We start from the raw sequence: 19,554 nt of genomic DNA, 5'->3' as shown, positions 1-19,554 counted from the left end.
GCAGTGCAGTATGCTAACATAGCGTGCATTGATGGATGGGTGTGCTTTTTAAATCATAAAATCGAACGTAGTGCTGACGTGATATCGTTCTACATTCCACTGCGGCAGCATCTGAGCCAGCCACATGGGCCCTATCTAGAAAACCATCTGTGATGGGTACAAAGTCTAGGCACACCAAGGACTGATGGCTTCCTGCGCACTGTGTTCTCACCGCTTAGTTCGCATTGAAGCAAGAAATGCAGCACGAAAGGCAATTCGCTCACTGCTGCAGAAGCTCATCCTGACGTCAGTGTTCTGAAAGCGAGTGTCCATGGTCATTGAGTGAAATGTGTTCTTGTTTGCTTGTGCATGGCTGGGACACCATGCCTGTCAATTTAATTAGTAAGTGAATGTTAACGAGATTATGCGGCTGATAAAGATACTGTCCTTACTTTATATTGCTGTCTAATAATTTGCTATTGCAATCGATGTTTCGCTTTTCAGGCAAAACTGCAACTTATTTTGTCAACATGCCCACAGCATTGCCCCATTTAGTGTGCATATTGAATTCATCACATTAAATGATAGCATAAATCATCATTTGTTGCTTGTTTTAAGACTAGAAGCCTCGTTATAAGGTTAGTAGCTGCTTATCACAAAAAAAACTAGACAAACATTTTGTGTCAGTACTCCCTTAATGAGTGACAAATAAAGCATGTACATTCACAAAAGAAAGAGGAAAGATCAGTCTGACAGCAAGAAAAGCAAAACAAGCAACAGAAAGTTGTATTTTTTTTCAGCTAAGAACCGCGTCAAATAGCACCAGACATGACAACACGCTTAACCACAAGCACCAAACATAGCCCTGCAACGACTTAACAAAACTATACCACAAGCCCCACACGAGAAAGCCCCATGACGACGACAACACGAAGCACGTTTCTTTCGTACGGCCTTACTCACTTCCTGGACGCGCACTTACGCGAGTCTTGGCAAACCGATTCCTTGGAAATGTGGTAGTCTGAGGGATCAAATTGACACTCTGCAGGGCCAAGACAGTTATTCACATGGCCGTTACAATGCAAACTTTACACGCACAAATGAACAGAACATGCACAGGCGAATTCAAGAGCAGTGTTGCCAACCCCAAAGGAATTTCCCTAGATATATGGATTTTGAGCACTATTTAGAAAAAAGAGGGAGATCAATGTTAACCTAGGGAACTTCGGAAACATTGCACCGGGCTTTCAAGCCATGGCTACTAAGTGTTAAATCCAGACTATTTCCTATGTCAATGTATTTATTGTTTATGTGAATGCATTTTAATTCTTACTGCATTTTTTTATCGATGTCGTGAAAGTTCTTAGAGAATGCGAACTGTATCTACACTTCAAAGGCATAGGAGCTACATACTTAAGCAATGTTTTCTTTTATTCCTTTCCGTTCATCAAGCTTTGTGTGAACGACTGCTCTTCAAAGCATGATTGCACATGGCTCGCCGCATCATTTTAGAATACTTCTGAAATTATATCAGTACCATTATATGCTTTAAAAGGAGTTACAAGAAATTGAACTATAAGATCAGCTATTATTCTGCATAAAAAAATCATAACTTTACACAAGCCCCAGAAACACAGAAGTACAAGTTCATTTAAAAAATCTGGACTATTCTAGGAACATTTTCCTAGACCTCCCTACAGTTAATGTAAAGATGGCTCCAGAGGTTGGCAGCACTGCTCAAGAGGCACGGCGACAATTAGAACACCTTAATGAGACAGGTGAAACAAAGAGCAAATGATGACAAGTAATTTGCCTATCTTCCAAAAATATTAAAGGAAATGCCTATACAATGGTCTGCTTTCTTTTTTTTTTCCTGTGTGCATGCTTGATTTCTCTTTATTCTGAGCATTAATACTGATTTGAACAATTCATTAAGCATTAATTACTAGTCCACAGATAACCTTAACGTGATAGAGGAAATGGCTGTATTTTTCACTGCACTTCACAGGTGAAGTTAATCATGCAGATGTCCTACAAGTGAATGAAACGAGCAGCTCATTGAATTCTACGTACATGCACATGCACATAACAAGGTCACCAACAAAAATGCAAATCACTGCTGTAGACCCCATAATGAAAATGCAACAGAAAATTGGCAGTGCAGCTGTTTTGACATGTATGAACTCAAATCATGCAGACAGGCTTTAATCAACAAATTAAAAAAATAAAATGCAGTCAACACATGTTAATGCAGCACTCGTATTTAAACCTTTTACTCCGACCCTGCTCAAACACCCAAGGGCCGCTAAATTCTCAAAGCTTTTTGTTCACAAGAACACTTTGCAAATGGCCGTCTGCCTTCACTAGTAATGGAAGTTACCATGATTGACTAACAGCTGTTCATACAAGACATTCTAGCACACAGTCTGCTTCGTGAATGAGGATTCTCAATCGTGCCCAATCTTACTAAGGAAATAGTAGCTTAGCGCAAATAAAACCACGGACACAAGAAAGACGGACAAGAACAAGCGCTATTCACAACTGTTTGTGAATAGTTGTGAATAGTGTTCGTCCTTGTCCCTCTTTCTTGTGTCTGTGGTTTTATACACGCTAAGCTACTACTTCAAATATGGACGACCAACTAGCCCAACAGTCAACTCTTCTACTAAGGAAAGAAGCAAAATTTTTAGCCAAAGACCTTGTAGCAGCATCGACATCGAGGAAGGTGAGGAGAACGGTGGCTGGCTACCCCAGTACTGGCCAGCAGACCCCCAACTCTGGATCACTCAAGTAAACAGCCAGTCTGCCATGGCGCGAATCACATCGCAGACTAAAAAATTCAACCATCTCGTATCCTCACTGCCGCCTGAGATTGCCACTGAGCTTCGCGACCTGATCCTTCAACCCCCGGCAGCAGACCCTTTTGACATCTTCACGAGCGAACTCCACAAAAGCACAACAATCTCAAAACAGCGACGGCTACAGCAGTTTCTACAAACTGAAGAGCTTGAGTATCGAAAACCTTCGCAGATCCTGCATCATTTTCAACAGCTCCTTGGAGACAAGGCAACCACCTGCGATCAAAATTTGCTTCGAGAATTGTTCCTACAACGTTTGCCCATCTCCGTCTGCATGGTTATGGCGACCGCTAGCAGTTTGCCCGTGTCCCAGCTATCCCAACTTGCCAACTCCGTCATAGAAGCATCAAGTCCCACGATTTCACTTGTGGAACATTCAGATGCATCCACTGTGCCACCCTTGCCCGCCGTGCAAAGCCTGCATGATGAATTCCACAAGGAGATCCGCAAACTGTCAGACAGGATCGCCACTCTATCTACTCGACGCCAGCTCTCTTCGTCGTGCCGCTGCTCTTTCTCCTGCAGCCGCTCGCCATCCTCATCAGGGCAAGGGGAATGCTGGTACCATCGTAGCTTCGGTAATGCAGTGGGAAAGTGCACGGCACCCTGTAGTTTTCAGGAAAACTCCCTGCAGCACCACAAGAAGCAGCGAGTGGTGCTCATGCCGAAGACAGCCGCTTATTCTTTGTGACTGACAACACCACAGGCCTGCGTTTTCTCGTGGATACTGGTGCAAATGTCAGTGTCATCCCATCCTCAGCTGTTATTGCATTCAATTGCATTCTTTTCTCGGAAGCTCTCATCCACGAAGACCCCCTACAGTACATTCGGAAGAGAACTCCTCGGAATGTACATGGCTGTACGTCGCTTCAAATACTTCCTGGAGGGTCGAGAGTTCCACATTAAGATAGACCACAAACCTTTGACATTTGCCGTCCGGTCGAATTCTACCAAATTTTCACCATGGGAAACATGCCATCTTCTCTTCATTGCGGAATTAATGATAGACATACGGCAGGTGCACTGAAAGGACAATGTCGCAGTGGCCGCACTTTTGCACTGTGCCTCTTCCATCACTACAGACAACAACTCGGTTAGCATCGACTTCTCCACACTTTATGCCCAGCAACAAGACGACACAGAGGTAATTGCGCTTCGTGGAAAACCTGGCACCTTACATCTGCAATATGTCCACTTTCCACCTTGTGCCGTCCCTATTCTTTGTGATGTCTCCATGTGCATCCCATGTCCAGTGGTTCCACTCAATTTCTGGCGCACCGTTTTCGATGCCCTTCACAAACTATCCCATGCTAGAATCCAGGCCATGCAACATCTGGTGACACAACGTTTTGTCTGGCCGGGCATCAACAAGGACCCATGTGCCTGGGCACGTGGTTGTCTAGTATGCCAACAATCAAAAGTTCACTGACACACAAGGGCATCTTTTAGCTCATTTACTCCACCATCTGAATGATTCAACAAGGTACACATTGACATTTCGGAGCCATGGCCGCCATCAAACAGGAACACCCACCTCCTAACCTGCATAGATCGCTTTACCCGATGGCCAGAAGCTTTCCTTCAGTACAGATGCCAGGTGGCATCCGTACTGGAACAGTCGCAAATGCGTTCGTCGCGGGCTGGGTTTCTTGATATGGCATACCATCTACTATTACAACCGAGAGAGGACGCCAGTTTGAATTGGCACTATTCAATAACCTGCTGACCCTCCTAGGCACTTCTCGCATATGCACCATGGCATATCAACCCATCACCAATGGTCTTGTTGAACATTTTCACCGCTCCATCAAGACCTCGCTAAGGGCGCAGCCTGACACCACTCACTGGTCCACATCACTACCACTAACGGTTAGGCTGAGTTTTCGGGCTACACTGAAGTAGGATCTGCGCTGTCGCCTTCTGAGATGGTTTTTGGAGCACCACTACACCTTCCGGAGGAGTTCTTCCACCCTACCATTTCATCGCCGTGCCTTGACCCTACCAACTACATCAACAGGCTGCGAGCTTCATTCCGTACAATTCGTGCTCCTGAGCCACGCTGCCAGCACTGCGCCGCATTGCATCTTCCCAAAGAGCTGGCAACATGCTCTTATGTTTTTGTCTGCCGTGACTCTGTACAGAGGTCCCTACAACACCATTATGATGATCCATACTGTATCATTTATCGTGCTGACAAGCATTTCACCAAGGACTTAAATGACCTACAGGACACTATCTCTATTGATTGCCTCAAACCCACCTTGGTTGAAGACCGACTCTCTCAGTCACTGGAAAAACTAATTAGCCCAGAGCCAGTTGATCCTCGCCAGTCATCAAACACACTGAAACTCCCAACACACTGACCCAAACTCCTCAAAGTATCGTTCCGGCTACCTGCACAGCTCCGTCACTAGAGGGGAAGCCTCCTGTAGCAGCATCTACATCAAGGACGATGAGGAGAATGGCGCCTAGCTAGGGACAGGCTATTGCCTAGGAAGCAAAGCAGGCGCGTGGCTCAGATCAGGCGCGGCCGGTGCGAGGAAGCCGGGAGATTTATCCACCGAGGAATGACCGTCAGCTAGGGCCTTCCACTGAGTAAAAATATATTCCTGTTTATTGGGGCTCATCGTCATCACTGACTGCATGTCACAATCTCAAACATTGCGTCATTGAAATCAGACTAGATTGTAATCAATACTAGCACTACCAACCACAGTAAAAGTACTGGCGTCACTAGCATAAGGATACTGTCATCCAATCACAAACACAAGTTGTTCAGAAAGTGCAGTTCCGCACCACCGTAAGACACTGTGTGAAAAGCCTGAATGGTTGCTGCCTGCAGTTCTAGGCTGGACTTACTTGAAAGAATATCAGAACATTGATGTTTATGCAGGACTTCATGAGCCACTGCTAACATTTAATCAAGTGGTGGTGGCGCTGATGATGATGATGATGCATGGTGTGTTATGGTGCAAGGGCCAGATATCGTTTATGATTACCTGATTAAATAACAAGTGGCGACCGCTAAAGTGCACCCGTGATCAAAAGTGTGCGGGCTTTGGGTTCTGCAAAAAAAATCTTTATTTCCTAGATGGCTTCGCATGCAACCTGGAACTGAAGACCGCAGTTTAGAGTTGGCAGTGCAAACATTGCAATGTGCTTGTCAGATTTAGGTTACATGCGGAGGTACTGAGGAAACTTGTTTTTCGTTTTTTGTGTAACCCCGGGTCCAAGTGACCGGTGCACATGGCCACAAAGGCAGACAACGAATTATGTGCACCACAGGGGATAGCATGAAGCAAACGTGCAGTGCTTGACAGCTTTTGTGATACTATTCAACGTTTGACAACGGTCAAATGTGACCGACCAATAAAAAAAAAGCAACGGTAACAAATTAGCTGGCTAAGCAGCTGATAGCAATAATATTGCACTGCGTTTCTACACACTATGTTTATCTAAACTAACACCAACAACAAACTTTAAGGTCCATTCTCTCAGCTGTCAGGTGACACGGCCTCACTCAATGTCATATGATGTTCCTGCACTGCCTGCTGGAAATGTTGTGACCATGCCACGAGCGTGCAACCAACTGCATTTTGCCGGTAAAACATTAATTAATTAATACTGGCTGAATTACGACAAGCCAACACTTTTTCCACCTGGCACCAATGCCAGCCGTCCTGGTTACTACTCGGTGATATCATTTAAAGTGACAATATAGATCAGTATTAACTTAAGCTGCATCAGTAAATTACACTTTTGCAATAGCAAAGCATGCACTCGTAGAGCTGACTCACACTGGCAACTCATAGAAGTTATGCGACCAAGATGGTTGCAAAGCAACAGGTCGCAAATGGTCACTATGGTCAAAAAGCGACTGTTTTCGGTCAGTTGCTTGCTGCTCAATTTTTCAGCCACGTGACTGCAGTTGCAAAGCAGCTAAATCCATTTGGAAATGCAGGAGCAGGACGCCTATTTTACATGACGATGGCGTTGTGAGAAGACATGAACAGCAACCAATGGCGAGACATTTTGGTGCGGCAATGGACAAGTTGCACTTGCCGCTATGAACATCGGTCACAGCAAGTCACTCCTTGGTCTTCAGCCGCGATCAGTTGGGTAACCATCCTTTACCGTGATAGGAGGCTTGGCAAATCAGAAAAGCTGCAAAGATGCAACCCAAGAGTGTCCCCGCCTAACAGGTACTTTGGGATACCACATGGGAAACTGCAGTCATAGAAGCAGCCCAGACCCCCCTTTTTCGGGGTTTTGTTATGCCCACAGGGTTCGACAGGATTTGCAGGGTTCGCGCTCCTTCCCCAAACCAGTTCACTCCTAAAGAAAGCCGAGTGTTGGGCCGGGAGACGCCCGTACCCCTTTCAATAGCTGGTGGGTAACCGGCGGCAGCGTGGTTCTGAACCCATGAAATACATGTGACAACGTCCCCCAAAAAACTCCTGCATCAGATCTCTGTGAAATAATGGATTTTCATGGCCTGTTCTCAAGTCCAGTTTAATGTTTATCAGTGAACGAGAATTACCGTACATTCTAAAGGAACCAAACTAGGTCTAGCAAGTCTCGAGAATATTCCTCTGACAAATGTTCCCAAGAATGGGAAACCAGTCGGAAATCTGTCAAGTTAAAGCGATATGTCTGCACCAAGGTTTCAGTGTGAAGTTCAATGGCCTTGCTTTACTCTACAAATAATCAAACTTTTCTATAAAACGAACAAAAATAAGGAGTTTTGAAAAAAAGGCTCAACTGATTTAGTGTCAGCTTTCTACCCCTGATTAAAAAAAAAAGAAGAAACATTACGGTACATGGCGGTGTCAAAGAGACACAGCATGTGAGACCATTGCTTCCAAGCGTATAGCATAGTTGCCATGTTGAAGAAAAGTACATAGTATATATAAAGTAATTAATGAAATGGCCATTAGGAAGCTAGAGGAAGAGCATACCAGGGTGAGAAGATCAGTGCTGAGGTAAGCACAAGCTGGAGGAAAGAATGGAGGGAACTTTTACCGTAACAAATTCCTGCAGCTTCGTGGCTGTTTGTGCAAATTTCTAGGGGTGTGCAAATATTCGAAATTTCGAATATGAATCGAATAGCCTACGCTATTTGATTCATGCTTAATTCGAAAATTCTCTATTCAAAGGTGTCAAATATTCATTCAGTTCGAATATTATAGGGGACAACAACACTTCTTGCAGTCTACAGTGCGAAAGAAATGCAAACGGAGACTCGTCTGGGCAATTAGGGTAGCACGACCAAGTCAGGCATTCCCTCGGCATTCAGCTGCATCTGCCAAGGCAATCTTGTACTGAATTTGCTTTACGTTGTGGGAATCGAGGCGTGTTTCTGCACCTCGTCCCCCAACTGGGACGTTGTGCTTAGCTCGATCTCTAGGAACTGCTGCCATAACAGCAACATGGCGGGCACAGCTAGCACATCGGAGCTAATTTCCTGCAGAAATTGTGCTTCTCCCTCCCAGCATCGAGTCACCGCATGAGCAAACGTCATCGGGACGTGCCTTGATTGACCTCCAAATTGGTGGCCCCCGGGCACCCTTTCCACTGAAGCTCTCTTCTGCTAAGTGCTTCATTGCCGTGGCAGATGTTCACAGGCCCACAAAGAGGTGGTTACGTGGGACCTTTGCCTCCGCGACTTCTCGTTCTTGTGCTTGGTGGACAGCTACCCGGTTAGCCATAGCACAGTGGGCATGTGTACTCGATCAGCCTTGTGGTGAGCCTTTGCCTGTAAGCACCATGACTGCTGCATTGTGCTATATCTTGGGTGAATAAACCCATGCTTGTTGCCGATCTGACCCTGGAGCCTTTCCTGCACTGTATCGGAGAGTCGAAAAACCCTGCCGTAGCACCTTTATGCACTGCAGAGTGAGTGGTATCGTGCCCTTTCCTGACCGTTGCTCGTAGGGTGAGCCTTGTACAAACCCATTTCTACATAACCGGCACACAACTTGGGGCTCGAGCTCCTGACCCTGAGATAAAGAATCTCATGCTCTACTGACTGAGCTAGAAACCCATCTTTACAATGTGAGCAGAAGAAAGAAAGAACGATTCTGGTTTAGCAACATCACAGTTGTTGCATAGGTAACCGAGTTCCTGAACAAACACATGGAGACGGTTGCTTGTACACAAAAGCCCTTGAATAAGCACATCTCGTCTTAGGCAATCTTGATTTAGAAAGAGCAGCTAACCTCACCATGTTTGGATTCCTTCAAAACGATGAGCTGTGCTGTAGTACTGCCTTTCTCTTTTTCTACGAGCACTGAACTCTATTGCAAGCATCTGGGACGTGATGTTCCTTTATTTTATTACTTTCAATGTCATCATGCACCAGAAGTGATCATAGTTTGCTCTGTGTGTTGTTCACAAGCTTCTCAGTCGACCTGACATGCAATTCAATTGTTCGCGGCATTACAATATCAAGTAGTGCAAACAAGCCTTTTGTTACTGAACCAACTCCATGAAACTATTCATTTAACTTTTACTTAGAAAGTGGGAATATTCAATATTCGGTTTGATATTCAAAGGTTGTTTTTCTTGAACATGTGTATTTGATTTGAAAATATTGCTTTTCAAACACCCTACAAATTTCTGACAGACTCGTGGACGAGGACATTCTTCAGGCACTGTCCAGTAAAGAACAAAGCATTCAAGCGTGTAGTGCTATGTGTCGCCATAAGACACCATAAAGGATTAGCAGAAGTAAAATCCTGAAACACTGATGCGATTCAACCTTATTTCAATTAAGTCATTGTACAAGGTTTCCTAAACCAGTAACAACTAAGATTTACACATCAGGTTAGAATATTCTATTTATATGATCAATCAAGGCCTGTTTCGGGAAGTGGTCACGGCTGAACAAAAAAAAACTGGGCCACAAAGTGTGGATCACTATGGAATATGCACACACTAAGCTCTACAGTGTGCAAAGGTCTTTTTAACATCAGCTCAACGTCAGACTCACTCCACAAGGAGCAACATCGCCTTGAGCCAATGCTCAGATTTACGCACAGCATAGCACAATAGCGATCATCATCATCACCATCATCATCAGCAGCCTATTTTTATGTTCACTGTAGGGTGAAGGCCTCTCCCTGCGATCTCCAATTACCCCTGTCCTGCGTCAACCGATTCCAAGTTGTGCCTACGAGTTTCCTAATGTTTTCACCCCACCCAGTTTTCTGCCGTGCCCGACTGCGCTTCCCTTCTCTTGGCACCCATTCTGTAACTCTGATGGTCCACTGGTTATCTATCCTACGCATTACATGACGCGTCCAGCTCCATTTTGTTCACTTGTTGAACATTGCCAGGTTCAGTTTCCAGTGGTACTACAAGTGATGTGGAGAGTCAGAAGCTGTACTGACCGGAAGGTGCTTTGCGGAGTCAAGGAATACAATGAGCACAGCTGACGACAGCACTGTCTTGGTGGAGATGGCCCTGACTTCTTCCAATTGCTGTAAAGAAGAATAAAAGAAACAAAAGCTTCAAGGCCTGCTTCGTGTGCCACTACACAAAGCTTGACAACTGCACGTTATACTCGTACGACACTCGTACGATACTTGTACATACTCGGCAAGCCTTCACAACTAGGCAGGACCAACCGGCTCCACAAATGGCCATGAGGCAAAACTAACAAACGAGTACAGTAATAAGCATAATTCTGTTAAATCTTAGTGACTGAATTGTTGTGCAAAATAGCTATCATGCACTTGATTTATCTTTAAACGAAATGTCACAAATGTATATAATGAGACACTGAGAGCCAGTTTGTAGCTTTCAAGTCAAATACGCTGTAATGCAACGTCAGAGTACAAGGACAGCATAGCAGACAGTTTTTTAAACAAGTGACGATGTTCATCAGCATGTCTTTGCCATATAATATCACATGAAAAAAAAAATCCCTCACTTCAAAAATTTCTTTATTATGCCAACTCACAACAATAGGCCTGGAAGTGATATACATTTTAGAAAATTTTAATTGATCACTTACCAGAAATACAGCTATACCTCAATATAATGAACCTCAATTTAGCAAAATTCGTGATGTAATGAACTATTTGCATTTTGCAATCTAAGTTGCATTAAAAACCGTGTATTCTTTTTTGCGATTTAGCGAAGTAATTTCGTGACACGGTTTCGATTTAACAAATTTTTCGGCCATTTCAAGCATGTACTCAGGAGCCTGTACGGCTAGCAAAAACTATAAAAATGTTGGCCAAGGCGAATGTTACTTCAAGTGTCCTTCCGCGTAAAAAGTTTGAGCAGCAAAAATGTCACTAGAGCATGCACGCAGGGACGCGGTAGGCAAGAAACACCGCTGCGCCATTTGTCGCGTTGGTAAGGAACTTGCAAAGGCCGCAGGGTGCACTGTGGCTTGCAGCGCTCTGGGAAACACAAGAGCTGACGATGCCTTCTGCACAAGGGGGATGGGCAGGGAGCGTGGCAACGTGATCAAGCCCACGCTAGGGAAGATGGGATGGGGGGAGGGGGGGGGTTGCACGCGCATCTATGCACGGGCCATGTGCCTTATCCTGGAAGTAATCTCGCCACGGCAAGTGCAAAGGCCGAGCCGAGACGTATGGTGCTTTGATGTGCATTGGGTCCCCTCAAGTCTAGGGTTGGCGGTCAAGTAATCTGAAATTTCCAAGACACGATGCGAAGTGTCCGCTCATACTGTGACAGCGACTCCGTGGTCATCGAGCAAGATCTGTTAATGTTTGCCTGAGAGCGCGTGTGACCAGGATAAAACTACAAACGTTACTTTGTGTAGTTGTTTCTTTGCTATTGCCATCAATGCTACGCCTTTCTGGCAAAACCGTGGCTTTTCTTCTTCTTTTTTTTTTTGCTCAGCACGAGTATCTGTATCTTTTTACCCTTTTGTTTTTAATTTGTGGGCACCGGCTGCAGGCACAAAGCACAGATGGCCATGGCATCCAAAATTTACGGCACCGCACGACGCAACACGTGCAAATCTCGGACGCCGTGAGCCACCTCGATGCATTGGTCTCGGCGCAATCTGCACCGCATGTGCTGGCGCTCATAACCACGCTGTTATGGCTCTGACCTTCTTGTGATTAACTTATGAGTGCTTACTAACAAAATACTATCCACCAGGCTACTCCAGGAATTTATGAAGTTGTTTGTAACACTGAAACTAAAACCTCAGATTAACTGAATTCACAATTTAATGAAGTTTTTTGCTGCAAGCACAACTTTATTACATCGAGGTTCGACCATTATTTATGGTGACAGACTTGCATGGTCTTTTCGTGCGTAATTTTGGAATACCATGCCACTCAAAGTAAAGACCGTGTTTTTTTATAAATCCTACATTAATTTTGCGCACCAGCTTACAAAATTGTTAGCACTCCGTAATCTCAATGAGCCATATCAATCAATGTTTATCTATATTTTTCTGGATACTGCTTCATAGATACCGCAATTGCTTCTGCTAAGTACTCTTCTGTGCGAACATGTTGGCAAAATAAAGCGTACAATATTTGTTGTATACACGCATGTCCTGCTGCATACAATGGTACCATTAACCATATTTAATTAGTGGGCCTGCAATGGCTGCTGCTACTGGCCCAGCAATCACTGCACAAAAATAATTGCATAAGTCAAATCGGCAACAAATAAACTAACACATGTGAAGTATCATCAGAAAATTGCAGATGGCCACTCCACAAGGCATCACTCGGTAGGGCGACCAGAGCGAAAGAGGGAGAGCTAACCAGAGCCAGGTCGTCCGTGTTTGTGGACAGACTGAGCCAGGAGGTCCGCAGGCGGATCTTGCCCGACTTCGTGTCATCCAGGGTCAGCCACTGCGCTCGTCAACAACCAGAGTACAGTCGCGCACAACTGCAGGGTGGCACTGGTAACAACAAAAGAGTTACTTGTTTGCCGGCAAGTTCAACTCAGATCACTTATAACGTAACCGCTTGCGGTGCAGGGTCTGGAGTTCTTTTCGAACTCCCATAATACGCATACCACCTACGGGCAGCCGCGCGAGCTGAGATACTGGTAGTAATGCGACTGCTGGAAAATAGCAGAGACAAACGAGGCAGGGGGCACACTTCTCGACGTGATGCGCCAATGCAATGTGGCGTGGGGGCGGACGTCCTGCAGAGTGAATGAATAAGGAGCAGGGCAAGAAAGGAAAGAAGGAAAGAAAACAGTGCATTTTCTGCGGTGGCTGCACACTGTACGTACTGTATAAGTCATTACAAGCGGTGATGAGGTGCTCTGTGGAAGCCTAGTGGGAGTTGCAGACACGCAGGGGGTTACCTAGGCAACAGAGAAGCCTTTGCGCCTCTGCTCAAGGCCACCGAGATTGGGTGGCGTGTGGCTGCACGTATCATACGATTTTGGAAATTGTGCACTGATCCGACCACTTGTCGGCGGTGCACGCTCTGTGCCAAATTACATGCCGAATGCGTGCACGTTGTCGCTCTTTGGCTTTTCAGTTTGTGTGCGGAAAGTAAGTACTTTCCTTCTTTTTTTTTTTTACATTCTTTCTTTCTGTTATTGAGCCTGCTTCATGTGAAGACTGCCTGTAGAGGCCGGTCCTTGGGTGTTAAACCTGGGTGCGCAAACACGCGAAATTTCGAATACAAATTCGTATTCAGTTGGAGAATTTACTGTTCAAGGTTGTTGAATATGATCAGCGTATAACAGATAGAAACACTCGTTGGGAGTCTCGCGAGAGACAGAAACATGGTCCTCGCACAGGATAACTGGCAGGGTAAATGCAGTTGACGCACAGTGGCAGCAGTTCCTTAAAGAATGCACGAGGCCGGTAGCATCTGCTCAACAATTTCTACTCATTCAATAAAAACGGCTCCCTTTTAGAAAGCCTACGTACGAATTTGTTTTAATTTATTACTTGGCCAGACTCACCATGTTTACATCCCCCAGAAAGAATGTACGGCGCAACAGCATCACTTCTCTCCTTTGGCGATCACAACACTGTACGTGCGTCTGGCAGCATGCTGTTCCCTTGTTTCATTAGTGTCATTGCCATGCTGCCCCAGATAACTCAAAAGCAGTTCATCATTTACAAGCTCCTTGGTTATGTGGACGCCCCATTGAGAATGGTATTGCATACGGGTGTCAGTGTTTGTAAGCCCGACTTCTTTTATTAAACGGTCTCCGCAGAAGCTTCGTATTTGATGTTGCCTCAGAAGTACAAAAACATTGCATACTTGATTCAATACCTGGTGTTCATTTTTCTCGAATATATGCAATTAAATGCGATTTGAAAATTTTGCTATTCGCACACCCCTTTAGTTTTAAGCGTTTAAAGTTTGCAAATTTAAAAGGACGCAAACATCCTGATCGCATGCTTCGACTGTCGGACATGCGCGGCTGCTTTGTCTAGATGCGTGTGAGCTTTGAAAATTGTTGTTTTGTTTTGGTTACAATGCAGCACTAGTAACATTGCATGTCAAATGGGCTCGGGCGATGACCCACGTCCCATGTGTCTTTTGACGTAGGGAAATTCGTGATTGTAGAATATTTGTAGCACCAGCAGCTTAGGCTTTAAGCAGTCTGTGCTGTAGCCAGAAATGTCTGCTCTAGACGATTGACATTTCCATCACAAAGCAGCACGCCAGAAACGGCTCTAAAGCTTCGTAACCTGTGCAACTGCTCTTGATTTACCTCCACAAATGCTGCACAGAAAATTTTACAACAAAGGCCTACGCCCCTAATCGTCTGGACCTTAGTGCCTAACCATCCTATGACCTGTTACTTCTGACCAGTCTGTTCAATAGATGGCAAATGAGCTACCACATCAGCTTTATATGTAAAAAAAAAAAAAAAGCTTTAGTTTCCCAACAAACCACTGATAAATCCAAGAACACATCTTGTTTCGAACGCAGCACATAAAAAGCAACGTTTTCAATGACAGTAAACAGTTGGTATTTTGCGGTCTGTCACTTTTGTCTGGTCTGTCCTTTCGTTTTCAGTGGTTTATCTGGAGCACTCAGTGCCTTACAAGATGAGCGAACACCAATTGGCCAAAATTCTTGCCATGCTAGTTTCTTTACTACGTGTTAGCAGTCTACTGTTTCTTGTTACAATTGTACGACGTGTCGTGTTACATCACAAGGTGCACACACATGCAAAATAAGCAATCATTAAACACTTACCATGTCTCCTTGGCCCTGGCTCTCAATATCACTAACAGCAACAGACACCCTGGAACAGAAGGAATTTATTACCCATTATCAAAAATTCAAGTGAAGCAGAACACCTTCCCATGATTTCGTCAATTGCATTAGAATGAACAAAATTTCAACAAAAAGTAAAGAGCATTTTACTGAGTTTTCATCAATACTTGACAATACTTTATACTGAAAGGTTCACTAAGTGCTCACAGTATCACTCAAATATAATCGGCATTACAAAACTCATGTGCATTTTCCTGTGTTTGAGAAGGTGAGTAAGTATAAAGAAATATAAAAATTAAATTGATGCTTGCAATGCCTGTCTGAGAGTTGCAAAATCACCCAGCACTTCAGCAAAGCAATAACTCGCAGATGTAAAAGGGCCCCTCACCAGGCTTAGTTATCTTGAACAGACAAGTGCAGTGCATACAATGCGTGCTAACGATTGTTTTTACGAACTATTGCACCACTGCACGCCCGCAAGAACAGCTGAAATTTCAAATCAAATGCAGCGCACCCAGGAGGTGTTATGCTTTTTCTTATATAACAAGCCCTTTCTGACATACATTATGCATTGGGAGTGTTTCTGTGCCAATTATGAGGAGGGGGAGTGAGGTGAGGTGTCCTGTCGGGTCTATTGTCCTTGTCTGTTATCGTCCTGTTTTACTGATTCCCGATACTGCACACGGTCTTGCATGAAAATTTATGGAATGTGAACTAGACAAATCAGCCACCCTTCAAATGTAACACAGTTGGGTAAACATCCCCTCAATGTCACAGCTATCGTTCATGATGCAGAGCAACAACAGTGCTGCATTAATTATCTCCCTAGCATGTTACCACCATTTACATGCATGTGGCGTGTGGTAGATGCGGTATAATGTGCCATTTCCATATTCACCTAAATGCGGCTACTAAGAGAGCAAAAATCTTTCATTCACTCAATGCCTTCAGGTCCTGACTGCATTATGTTTTTATATGTGCCGATTTTCGAGAGTGTTAAGTGAAAACGATGCACACTGTAGGGTACCATGTTCATATAACACCATTATTATTATATTATGATATATCGTGACCACTTGCCCACAGAAAGAGAGCAGCGCTCATTAGTTTTGTAACACCTGCATTTATTATTATCCTTTATGAAAGGCCAAACTTTGACACTTCAAATATCTCTATTTCTGCTATTAAAGGAGTACTGACACCAAACTTTTGGGGCTGTGTTTTATTCGCTCAATCAGTAGCTATTCAACCAGCAATCAGGCTAAAGAAACTCATTTGCTCCAGTGTGTGATGACTGTTTAGTTATATATGCTCATATCTCACGACCAGTCACAGTTTCGATTTTGAAGAGCACATAATGCCCTGTGACGTAGAGGCAGGCTTGAAAACAGCAATGATCACATGAGCGCACAGACCTGTGACGTATGTTAGCACACCGTCTACCATGCCATTTGTGCTCCTGTTTCGTCTGTTAGTTTGGTGGAAAACCTGTGCATTGCTACACCATCCTAATGCTTCGTTGCACGAAAGTTTACTATGCTCAATGATCCCGGCATTACAGAGTTTTAACCATGTTTTAGCACGTCTGTAAACTTCTTGCCATTTATGGTTTGCTGGGTAAGCGGAGAGCTGTACAGCAGAAACAACAATGGTAGCGACATCTGGTGATGCAGTATCTAACCAGAGAGCACACAAAACTAATACTACTGCAACTTGCATTATTCTACCAAACTGCTGGCATTGGTAGCAACACAATCGTTAAGGTGCCATACTTTTATGATAATTCTCTTCAACAATAACACTCACGCTACAAAAATAAAAGTAAAAAAAAATTAATCTGAATGCATTGTAGTTGAGCAAATCATCACAAGATGTCTCCACCAGCTTTGCTACTGCTGGGCATGACAGCAGTAACCTGTTAATTCATAAACAGTGAGAAATATGCATGTACGCTTCGTGTGCGGTCAGTGCAAGTCACTCGACGGCAACAGTGCTGAAGCGTCTTCCAAACAGTGAGACCTGCCAATTCCACTGCACATCACCAAAATCAATCACAGAAACTCGTAACGTAACACTTTTCACAAATAGGATCTATGCTGACGACTACATCAACAGATGCTGCACTTTCTGATTCGCCGATCACACGAACTTCAAAACTAAATTAAAACTAAGCTGCATTTGATATTGATACTTTACAGGGGATATCTATGAGCTTGCAGCAAAGTAATCTGCCAGTTATTTCAAGTCAAAATTTTTCTGTTGATGCTCCTTTAATGAAACAATTTGAACAATTCTTACGATATATCGTTCCCCAGAGGGCACATAACTTCCAGTGTACAACCAAAATTTGCCATGGGGCCTGGTGTGGGGCCCTTTATAGGTGCAAGGTGTGCAATGGGGTTGTTCCGCAGCAAGTCAAAATTTCAAACACTCAAGAAGGTTTCACAGCAAACCTACACCCCAAAGGGCATAGTTAAAAGATGTATGCCTTATTACTCACACACCTGCCCAAGAAGTCGTCTTTGCTACTCTGGTCCTCATCCATCACCTCAATGTCCAAGGTAGCACCAGGAATTTGGTAGATGACAACCTGAAAGCGGCAAATCATTTCAGACCAATCAGAGGCCAACACGCTTCACGCTGGTGCCGGAACACAGCTGAACCGAGTCAAGCCAAGCCTGCTGTGAGGGCGACTTGCCTCGCAGTAGTAGTTCCACTTGGGGTTCACGGTGTTGGGGATGACCTGAGTCCGGAACTCGTGGGCACCAACTGGAACGAAACAGGCTCACAACAAATGCACCAGCTTTGCAGCAGGCCCATTAACACCTTGAACATGGCAGACAAACCTGCCTAGTCCCTAAGCAATGCTCTCATGAACATGTGAGCCATATAATGTTGCTGTACACACAAAAGGTGGCCTGCAGTATTACTCAATAACGCCTAGCATATTTTCTTTCAGCTTGATGAAGTACCTGCCATTTTTTCCCTCGACTATTTTTCATCACTTGTATCATGCTCATTCACTGCCAAGCAAATGTTTCACCCAGTGACCTGGGTGAAGTTTACTAATTTCATTGCACCATTTAATCCGCTGCCGTCCTCAACTGTCTTTCTCTTCCTTTGGCAACCATTTCATAACTCTAACATAGGCCACTAGTTATCTGCTCTATTCATAACATGGGCATCTCCTCTTCTACCTCATAATATCAACCAGAGCTACATCTGTTTGCTCTCCAATACAAACTGCCCTCTTCCAGTCTTTTAATATTATGTCTACAATTTTTATTTCTATCACTCATTGCACGGTCCTTTTCAAGTTTTTTTTGCTATCTTGTAAATTTCAGCACCACAGCTCAGTAATGGTACAACACTACCATATTAGATTTATGCATGTATAAACACGTAACCTCATGGCCAGCTTTCTTTATGTGTGCCGACCTGAGGAAGTTCTAGCTCGGGGGTTCCTATCTAAATACATGGGAAAGGAGAAATCGTTTTTCTCGACAACTGCTGCCCCAAATTTGATAAGGTTCGTTGCATTTAAAAAAAGAAAGTTATAACCTAGTGACAGCTGGTAGCGAATATTTGACTTAGGCTGCTAATTTTTTTATAAATATAGTTAAAAATTGCAAATTTTCAGAAGACAAAGCTATAACGTTTAGAACTCTGTAACACAGCAATGGAAAATGGCACCACAATTCTGTAAATTGCATCCAATATTCAACAAGGCGAAAATAAGGGATATTTGAAACTATAACATGAGAAAGACGTAAAAAATGAATGCAGCCTGAAATCGGTGAGAAAGAAACTTGGAATAGGACAAACCAAGATGTATGCACTGAAAGATAAGCCCGGTAATATCATCAGCAATCTCGAAGATATAGTAAAAGCAGCGGAAGAATTCTATACTGACCTGTACAGTACCCAGAGGAGTCAGGATACCTCCATTAGAAACAGTAATGAACAGAATACAGGAATTCCTCCTATAACTAGTGATGAAGTCAGAAGGACCTTGTAAGACATGAAACGAGGAGGAGCAGCAGGAGAAGATGGAATAACAGTCGATTTAATCAAGAATGGAGGAGACATAATGCTTGAAAAACTGGCGGCTCTTTATACGAAGTGTCTTTCGACTGCAAGGGTCCCAGAAAACTGGAAGAATGCCAACATTATACTAATCCACAAATAGGGAGACATTAAAGAATTGAAAAATTATAGGGCCATTAGCTTACTCCCAGTATTACATAAAATATTTACCAAAACAATCTACAATAGAATAAGGGCTACACTGGACTTTAGTCAACCAAGGAAACAGGCTGGCTTCAGGAAGGGATACTCTACAATGGATCACATCCATGTCATCAATCAGGTTATCGAGAAATCTGCAGAGTACAATAAGCCTCTCTATATGGCTTTCATAGATCACGAAAAGGCATTTGACTCAGTAGAGATACCAGCAGTCATAGAGGCACTACGTAATCAAGGAGTACAGAACGCTTACGTAAATACCTTGGAAA

General features: G+C 43.9%; 1 protein-coding gene across 2 annotated transcripts in view; it reads right to left on the bottom strand.

Moving 5' to 3' along the window:
• The window catches only part of Esyt2 (extended synaptotagmin-like protein 2), a 111,791-nt gene that overhangs the window by 50,481 nt on the left and 41,756 nt on the right, over positions 1-19,554 (bottom strand). Inside the window, exons 10-15 of one of the 2 annotated variants that reach the window (XM_055070271.2) lie at positions 17,736-17,806; positions 17,542-17,627; positions 15,017-15,065; positions 12,599-12,688; positions 10,229-10,318; positions 962-1,021 (exon numbers count right to left, since the gene is read on the bottom strand). In XM_055070271.2, the coding sequence (XP_054926246.1) occupies positions 962-1,021; positions 10,229-10,318; positions 12,599-12,688; positions 15,017-15,065; positions 17,542-17,627; positions 17,736-17,806 (446 nt within the window). The remainder of the gene's footprint in view (positions 1-961; positions 1,022-10,228; positions 10,319-12,598; positions 12,689-15,016; positions 15,066-17,541; positions 17,628-17,735; positions 17,807-19,554) is intronic. The other variant, XM_050177583.3, reaches the window with a different exon arrangement.

Source organism: Dermacentor andersoni, chromosome 5 (assembly GCF_023375885.2).
Source record: "Dermacentor andersoni chromosome 5, qqDerAnde1_hic_scaffold, whole genome shotgun sequence".
Lineage (NCBI taxonomy): Eukaryota > Metazoa > Arthropoda > Arachnida > Ixodida > Ixodidae > Dermacentor > Dermacentor andersoni.
Note: the sequence above shows the minus strand (reverse complement) of the source record. Positions and strands in the feature narration are given on the sequence as shown.